Source organism: Triplophysa dalaica, chromosome 8 (assembly GCF_015846415.1).
Source record: "Triplophysa dalaica isolate WHDGS20190420 chromosome 8, ASM1584641v1, whole genome shotgun sequence".
Lineage (NCBI taxonomy): Eukaryota > Metazoa > Chordata > Actinopteri > Cypriniformes > Nemacheilidae > Triplophysa > Triplophysa dalaica.
This window is the reverse complement of record NC_079549.1, coordinates 24,353,740-24,363,316: the sequence shown is the minus strand read 5'-3', so window position 1 is coordinate 24,363,316 and position 9,577 is coordinate 24,353,740. Positions and strand designations below refer to the sequence as shown.

The window sequence follows — 9,577 nt, the reverse complement described above, 5'->3', positions numbered from 1 at the left end:
TAAAAGATGATAAGAAAAGATGTGAAACATCTGATGCGCGTGAGTGGCTTTGAATGACACATTCTGACAGAGTGAGCGTTAATGTAGAAAAAGAATGACTGAGTATGTGCCCACAAATACTGTGAAAATCACAAACAAAATCTGAAATACTACAAATGATCTTTCAAATGGATCTGATTTTCTTGTACTCCGTTGTTCTCGGTTGTGTTTGGTTTTGTTTCAGCTGATATCACTTGTGCCAAAATATTGCTTAAAATCAGTATCTGGTTTCACTGCTGTTGTAATCTGATGTCTTTTTTTTAAAGAGAGCAGTTTAATTTGATGTTCTGTCAACAAACACCTAAAACAACGAGAAAAAGCCCAGGCCATGTGACCATGACTACAGGTGGTCCCCCGACCCCTCCTGAGAGAGAGAAAGAGAGAGAGAGAGAGAGGGGGGGGGGGGACATTCAAAGGCACTCATCCTCATCAAATGTTTTACATCTTTTCTGCTCTCTTATAAAAAAGCCTCAGAAACACAACTGCTTTAATCTGTTGAATCAATGCACATATACACTGACTTTTAGTCCCTTCTCATGTTTCTGACTGACATCTACATTTGATATATATAATTTATTTTCAATATTTAATTTGTTTACTTACATATACTTTATTTTATGTTTCATTCTATATGTATGCCTTACTCAGCACCTTATTTTAATTTACTCTAATGTTTGTACTTATTGTATTTCTTTTATTATGTGTTCAATGCTTTGGCAATATTGTAAGAACATGCAATCATGCCAATAGAGTACCTTGAAATTGAGAGAGAGAGAGAGAGAGAGAGAGAGAGCGAGAGAATGATGTTATTCTGCACAGATGTGACACGCCGCATATGTTTCTGCAGCACAGACCCCTGATTGCCAAGGGATCTAAACTCATATACAGTACAAACAAATAAACAAATAAATATGTGGTCTTTCACATCTGTGCAGCATATCAACATACATGCATTTATACAGCATACAGCCCACATAAGTGTCACATGTGTACATCTCTGTTCTGTTGCGAGTTGTTCTCTAACAAATCTTATCTTCGAGTTAGCTGCCAAGATATGTTGTGTGAAATATCATGTCTTTTCATTATAAATGTTATACCTTTGACTTGGATATACTTTGATCGAATATATGATATGGATTTATAAAACAATGTGATGTTTAGATAGCCTACAGAAATGCCTCCTGACTACAAATGCACAAAAGTGATGATCTCATCCACAATGGCGTGAACACGTCTACCCGTTCACATTTGCATGTTATTGCACATCTATTCTAACACAATGTGTAATGTCAGTTTATTTTCAGCTCTCCAAAACCATTAATATACAGAACAGACAATGACAGGTAACCAAAGAGTAAGCGCTCAATAAAGTCACATATAGAAAAATGAAAGTGCCATCTTTGCTGTGCGAGCTTCCTTAGATCTGACTTCATTTTACTGAGGTTTTTATTTGAATGGTAGCCTGTTGTCAAGGTGATTTGTAGTTTATGTCCTCAAGTTCATTCAGATGTCTTGCAGAGTAACCACAGGTAGTTCATCACATTTACTGTGGACACGTATCACAGAAGACTTTCATTTTATATTTTTTTATATTTTGCATGAAAAGTATGTCTATATTTTTTAAGTAGCCTAACCGACACGTGATGTTTTGTTATCTAATGCAGTGACTGTCAGATAGCCTATTGTCAGAAATGCATGTTTATTGTATAGATTTCACTCTTTCATTCATGCAGGTTTAATATGTTGAATATTAATAAAATGCCGTTTTATTTTATTCGTCGTCATCATCATCATCATCATCATCATTAGCCGAAATGGCAGATCTCTCTCTCTCTCTCTCTCTCTCTCTCTCTCTCTCCTCCCACATTTGTGGGCTGCAGCGAGTCCTCGCGCTGTGACTGTGTTCAGATGAATAAATGTCGCCAAGCTGTCGGAACATCATCCTCATCATCACCACTGGATCTGCGACAACGACACGATGCGAGGAATTAAACAATAAATGCATCAAAAGCGGAACTGGAAAATAAAATCTTTCCAGATGAGATTCTCGTTTTGCTCTGCGGTCCATGCGGGTAAGATAACATTTACATTGACAATTACTGCTGAGTAAATTATCTCGAATTTTATTCACGATTGCTAAGTAATTTACATAAGTTATCAATGATGAGAAAGCAAGAGAGTGAGAGAGAGAGAGAGAGAGAGAGAGAGATGACACTGTCGGGAAACACATAAATATAGTCATAAAAAGGACTGTATACATCGTGTAAATTAAAGTCTATGATAAAATTGTATGAAATTAAATATAGGCACGTGTTTTGTGTTCTCTCTCTCCCCCTCTCTTTTTGTGTGTTTGTGTGGGGGGAGAGAAAGAGAGAGAGAGAGAGATAAGCGACGATTTACGTCGTTCAACTTTATTTTCACGCTTGTTTCAGTCGTGTCATATGTGATGATCGGTCTGTAAGAGTCAGATGTGTGGGGTACTATGTGATAGTCTGATGTCTAATAATATTTCAGATGATTTAAATGTTATTGACCCCGAACTGTAGCGTTAAAGCAATGGCTTTTATCACATGTTTCATCCTTTTATAATGATATCTCTCTTTCATTTCATATTCCCTTATAGTGTACAGTTATGTTTTAAACTTATTTTATTTTAATATAAGATCTCAGTGCTTGTCAACAGTGGTGACCCAGCATATAGTCAAACATTAAAATATTATGAACTCACAATATAAAAAAATGTCTCTATGGTGTCTATAATTGCTAGAATATATTCATGTACCAATAATTTACTGTACAAACACATTTTCAGGAGCTGACCTGTGCATGATAGTCTGGGTAATATATACTTTTTCAAACACCATCTTTTTGTTTTAGTTTTCAAATTAATTGTTTTCTCTGCATCTAGGACGGCTTCTTCTCTCATTGAATAGTAGATAGATTGTTACAACCTGAATTTGTGACATGTGTCCCTGGACAACAAAACCAGTATAATGCATACATTGAGATTAATGCATTTTTGGAAATGTGAGTAAACAAGCTTTCCAGTGATGTAGGATTTGTTAAAATCAGATTAGTTGTCCAAATGAAGTCCTAAGCATGGTATATTACTCACAAGAAATACGTTTTTATCTATTCACGATAGGAAATTGACAAAATATGTTCATGGAACAGGATCTTTACTTAATACCCTAATAAAAAAAATATTTTTGTCGTTTTTATAGTACAGTATCAATGAGATGACAGGAAACGAAGTGGGTGAGAAAAAAGGACCACAAGCCGGGACTCGAACTCGGGTCGCCCGAAGCGCAACAGCACCATATGTCGGAGCACAAGGCTATCAGCTCCGACAATATCCTAATGAATTTTGGCACAGAAGAAAAATCTATAATTTTGACCCATACATTGTTTTTTGGATTTTGCAAAAAAAATCCTGTGCTACTGTGAAAGTCCAGGGTCACAAATTCTTAGTTGCATTCAATAGTTCAGCATTGTTAAATTGTTACCACATGTCTTTGTTCTTTCTGTGCGTTTGCTTCGTGCCTTTGACTTCTAACTGAAATCAACATGTTTGTTTTTCGTCTCTCTTCAGGTGAAAGAACACATCTCTCATCGACAAACATCCATCGTCATAAACATGCATATGTGGATATTGGTCATATCGTCTTTTGCAACGTTTTTCAGCTTCATTGAGATGTTTGATGTTTATGGAGATATATGTAGAGGTCTGTGTGTGTGTGAGGAGAGAGACGGGATTCTGACAGCCAGTTGTGAAAACAGAGGAATAAACAATCTGTCGGATGTCACGCCTTTACAGCTGACTTCATATCATCTTCTGCTTGCGGGAAATCTGCTGAAGAAAATCTCACTCGATGATTTTGTTAGTTATGAGGGACTCACCATTCTGCATCTAGGAAACAACGATATATCAGAGCTGGAACCCGGGGCGTTTAACGGACTCCAGGGATTAAAGAGACTGCATCTGAACAATAATAAAATCGAGGCGCTACAGGAAGACACGTTTCTCGGACTGGAGAGTCTGGAGTATCTACAGATGGACTACAATTACATCAGCCACATTGAACCCAAAGCCCTGAGCAGATTACATCATCTAGAGGTTTTTATTCTAAACGACAACCTGCTGTCCGCTCTGCCGTTCAACGTTTTCCAGTTTGTTCCTTTGACTCATCTGGACCTGAGGGGGAATCAACTCAAGGTGCTTCCCTACAACGGCCTCCTGGAACACCTGAGTCGCATCGTGGAGCTCCAGCTGGAAGAAAACCTGTGGAATTGCTCTTGCGAACTCATCGCCCTCAAAGCTTGGCTGGAGAGCATCTCTTACACACCGTTAGTGGGAGACGTGGTGTGCGAGACGCCGTTTCGGCTACATGGACGAGACCTGGACGAGATCTCCAAACAGGAGCTGTGTCCGCGGAGAGCCATCGCCGAATATGAGATGCGAGCGGAGCCGGCCCTCAGAAGCGAGGTCCTTTATAAAACCACGCCGGAAACGGTGCGAGCGGCCTTCGCATCCTCAACCGTCTTGCGACCGACGAAAAGCAGCCGTTCGTCAGGGAAGCTACGTGTCAAACCCACTTCACGCTCGTCCTCCGGCAAACCACAGAACTACGGGCCGATGTTGGCCTACCAGACCAAGCCTCCGGTTTCCCTGGTCTGCCCGAGCGCGTGTACCTGCAATCTCCAAATCTCAGACTTGGGCTTGAACGTTAACTGTCAGGAGAGGAAGATCGAGAGCATTTCCGATCTCAACCCCAAACCGTACAACCCCAAGAAAATGTACCTGACGGGCAATTTCATTTCTTCTGTGTGCAGCTCAGACTTCGTCGAGTCTACGGGGTTAGATTTGCTTCACCTGGGCAACAATCGTGTAACCGTCATTCACGACAGAACGTTTGGTCAGCTGATACATCTGAGAAGACTTTACCTGAACGGAAACCTGTTAGAGCGCCTCACCGAGGAGATGTTCTACGGCCTACAAAGCCTCCAGTTTCTGTATCTTGAATATAACGTCATCCGAGAGATTGCGGCCCACGCCTTTCATCAAGCGCCAAATCTTCAGCTGCTGTTCCTCAACAACAACCTCCTCAAAACGTTGCCGGTGGGAATCTTCGACGGATTAAATCTAGCTCGGCTGAGTCTGCGCAGCAACCACTTTCGTTCTCTTCCCGTCGGTGGTGTGTTAGAAGAGCTAACGTCCCTTGTGCAAATAGATCTGTTCGAGAACCCGTGGGATTGCTCATGTCTGGTTTTGGACACAAAGAACTGGTTGGAGCAGCTCGGCGCTGGCACCGTGGTGAACAGCGTCATCTGCGAATCTCCGCCGAGGCTCTCTGGAGAAGATCTGCGGCATCTTCGCTCCTCTCTTCTCTGCCCAGAAAACTCAAACGTTGAGTCTTCCGACGAGCCGCCCTCAGAGGACACCATTCCTGGCAGTACCATCACCTTAGAAACAGCCTTGGATTATGACACGCAGTCTCCTGCAGTCCCTCTCTCCGTTCTCATTCTCGCTTTACTGCTCATTTTTATATTGTCGGTTTTTGTTGCCGCCGGGCTCTTCGCTGTCATCATGAAACGCCGTAAGAAGTCCGAACGCTTGACTTCGCTTAACGCCACCCCCAGCTCCTTCAATGCCAGTTACGAAGACGGGGCGGCGGGAAAGTCTACCTCCGCGGGATACTTGTACGAGTACATACCACCTGCTGTCGGGAGCGTCGCCCAACACCTCCCCTACAGTCCCGATGAGGGAAATGAAATGAAGGGTTACAGAGACTTTGAGGAGCTCAGAGCACTGGCGGCCGGCTCAGATGAAGAGGTAAGGAGCAATGCCATAAGTTCAGAGTTCAGTGCCGGCACTCCGGACACCCTCGACAGACGCATCCCGCTTTTGGATGACAACTACTTTTACAGGGATATTCTAGCTAGGGACCAGCAGGCATCTCACAGGGTTGGTTTAGCATGCAAACACGGGCCACCAGACTTTGATGCCCGACATCAATGCGTGAATCCAGACAGAAAACAGCAGGTGTACAGCACGACACCCGCCGGCGTCTACACAGAGCCCGGACGAAGTGAATACTGGGAACTGAAGGCAAAGCTGCATTTCGAACCCGACTATCTGGAGGTTCACGAGAAGAGAACAACCTTCACCCAGTTTTGAAGTACACGTGTCCTAATGTTCTTTCAATGTTGATGTTTTGCGATGGGAGAGGACTTTTATCCGAGAGATCCCGTCTCCCCAAAACCAAAAGAAATGCATGTTTTGCGTAAATAAAAGCTATAAATGAAAGTCTATTTTTGTACTTTTGGACGTTGTTTTTATGACAATTTCTCACCCGATTATTGAAAAATTGCAAATGTCATTCTTCTCCTCTGATGTTGGGGTAAAATGTATCGGTCTTTGTGAGATTTTCCTCAAGTTGTCATAGATGTGTATATATTCAAAAGATTTATTATGAAACTCCTCCATGTATGTGTCATTTATTATGTTGTGTGAGAATATTGACATGACATCTGACTCTATAGGAATAGTTCATCTTCGAAATGAAAGTTCTGTCATTATTTAAAACGCCCTCTCGTCGTTTCAATCCTGTATTACTTTCTTTCTTATCCAGAACACAAAAGAATGTTGGTAACAGAAAACCATCGGCCCCCATTGACTTTTGCATCCATAATATAGAAGTCAATAGGGATCGATAATGTTTGGTTACCAACATTTTTCAAAATATCTTTTGTGTCTTGCAGAAGAAAGAAATGACAGCAGGGTGAGCAAACGGTGAGGGCATCATTACGATGGTGCACTATTCCTTCATTTAAATCATGCTTTTCTTTATGAAAAGAGACAATCTTTTTTCAATCAGTTTTCATAAATGATACAGGTTTATTCATTTCAACAATCAGTCCTGCAAATCTTTGCACTTTTGCACAACTGTTAAACTATATTAAGGACATAGTTAGTCCAATTCATATCAACAGATTTTGGACGATGTTAAAAACAGGGTAAACGTGCTTTTTTCCAGAATATGCTTTTAAAACGTCCTTTCTCTATGATGTTTATGCAGTAAAAGCACAACATGTATAGCCTACAGTTCACAGCCGCTGTGCAATACTGTCAACTCCCTTTGAATGTTTTTGGCATTTGAACGCCCACGTCAGCTAATGAGAAACGCCATGAACGTGTGGTGGGAGATGACAACTACAGGGATGCAATGTATAAGCCAAATATGAAGTTCCTTCCCCCTCACTATTCCAATTTCCATCAGGTCTGTGATGCGTGACTCGTGAAGGAAACAACAATCCAGTCCTTCTTTTACACGAGGGCTTGATATTCAGCAGATGCCGATGAACATTTCACGCAGGGCTTTAGGCGGACGGGAGACATTGTTATGCAAAAACAGTACAGTCACTGCAGTGCATAAATGTTTCTTCTTGTTTTTGTTACTCTTATAAAAATCAAAGCTAATGTTGACAGTAACTAGCAATTCTTTCATGCTTTCCTAAGTCACTGTCATGACTGCATTGTCGCTGTGTCAGGTTGAAGTTCATTTCTGCGTGAGTTGAATGAACTACAGGCATTGTTGCTAAACATGTCTCGTTTTTGTGCTAATCTCGTATGTATGGAACAGATGGCCTTGAATTAAATGTTCAAATAACAGAGGTTCTTGTTAAAATGCCAAATCTGTTGAACCAAACCAGAACAATATAGAGCAAAAATATTTCAGGTACCGCAGCTCATTTGTGCAAATGCAGGAAAGATCTAAACTAGAACATGTTGTGACTCTGAACACATGAAAATGTGTTTGATCAGATCTAAAGTCTCAGATATTTCTCTTAAAATTGGGAGAAATAAAAATAGAATCAAATGAGAGTGTTATTTTTGAAACACATGAAGAGTCTGCATGTGTAAAATGAATGTAGACTGCAGAGGTGATGAGACATGTTTGAGTTGATATCGAGATCTTGAATAATTTTGACTTTTGATTGCAGACGAGACAAATCTGAGCTCAGTTTAACACATAAGGCAAACTCACTCAATGGATGTCTCGTTGAGTTGACTTATATTTTTTAAGTTGAACTAACTCAAACTTTTAAAGAAACCAGGTAACTTATTTGTATAAGTTGAACCAACACATTTTTTACAGAATTGATTTAAATGAGAAAGAAGACGTTTTATCGGTCATCTTTTTTATGCGGCATCGTTCACTTTTGACAGTGTCTCATACTAAACCTTTAAGATGTGTTTTGACAGTCTGTGCGCTGAATATTGAACAGCTTGTCAAATACAGAAGTCTATTGTCTGTGTAGAACCAGCTACAGATATCATATCCAGAAAGTGACAGTATAGTGCTCAAATCTGTCCTTTTTGCGAAATTGTTGACGTGACGTTTTAAATTCAACATGGAGAAGCAACATTTTATGAAACGTTCCATCTATGCATTTGGCAGATGCTTCGATCTGTCCTACAATACTTTCAAGCTCTGCATTGCAATTGGGAGATTTTTTTATCCGACTCTAAAGTTTCAGTGTGAACCCATGACCTTTAATAATTAAACTACAGGAACACAAATTGAACTTGATGTCTGTGTTTGGATTCATGTCAGGGCGGTGTGTGAGATTTGTAACTTTGTGTTTGATGAAAAAAAGCAATGTGTATTAAATATACTTTATAGCTTTGGCTATAGCATCTGCCAAATGCATACATGTAACTGATTGCATCTCAGTTGCTCTATAAACACAAAATATAATTTCTTTTTGTCTTTGGCTTTATGTAAAACCCCAAATTCTTCAAATTACTATAAATGCTGTAGGTGTAAATAAAGAAATGATGAATGCAGAACTAGATCATTCTAAAGGGTTCTGGACACAAGAAGGCTGATGCCGTATTACTCATCAGCGGTACGTTCTGTGCTTCTGGAAGAACAATTTCTCTTCATGCCTCAGAGAGTTGCTCATTAAAACCTGACCTCTGGCATTACTCAGTAGAGTTAATTTAGCTCCAGGCCAGATTGCCATTCATGTGGACAAAAAAGGTGTAACAACATAATTTTACATCCCATTGTGTAATGCGTTGAAGTTTGGAAAGGCATCAGCTTTGGTATCACAATTATATGACATAAGATGCGTGTGTGTTAAGAAACTGGAACATTTGCTTTAAACACTTCTGTCTGAAAATATCTTTTTATAGGGTTGTACTGAAGTGTCTGGAGGAGACGCGTTTATTCTTTCTTATATTTTCCTTCAAGAAAATGTCATCATTTGCGAACTATGAAGCTAATACGATGCACTGATGTACATGCTGTCGTGAGCTAAAGAAATAAAGATCATGTGTTTTTTGCACATAAAAGAAATCATGTATTTCATCTTCCATTGACTCGCATGAAATGCCTTTTCTTTAAATATGATGTTGGTCTTGAACTATTGAGGATAAGCAAAATATTCGTGCTCGGGTGGATTTAAAAAGAAAGATCTGTAAATAAGGTTCTGCAGATATAAAAAAATGTTATGTCAAATATGAAAAAGA

The 9,577-nt window shown here is 40.0% G+C and overlaps 1 protein-coding gene across 1 annotated transcript; it reads left to right on the top strand.

Moving 5' to 3' along the window:
* The first annotated feature begins 1,933 nt into the window (after positions 1-1,933).
* slitrk5b (SLIT and NTRK-like family, member 5b) lies at positions 1,934-9,361 on the top strand. Its single transcript, XM_056755850.1, has 2 exons — positions 1,934-2,111; positions 3,632-9,361. The coding sequence occupies exons 1-2, from the start codon at positions 2,106-2,108 to the stop codon at positions 6,215-6,217; spliced, it is 2,592 nt and encodes an 863-aa protein (XP_056611828.1). The 5' UTR covers positions 1,934-2,105; the 3' UTR covers positions 6,218-9,361.
* Positions 9,362-9,577: the final 216 nt, after the last annotated feature.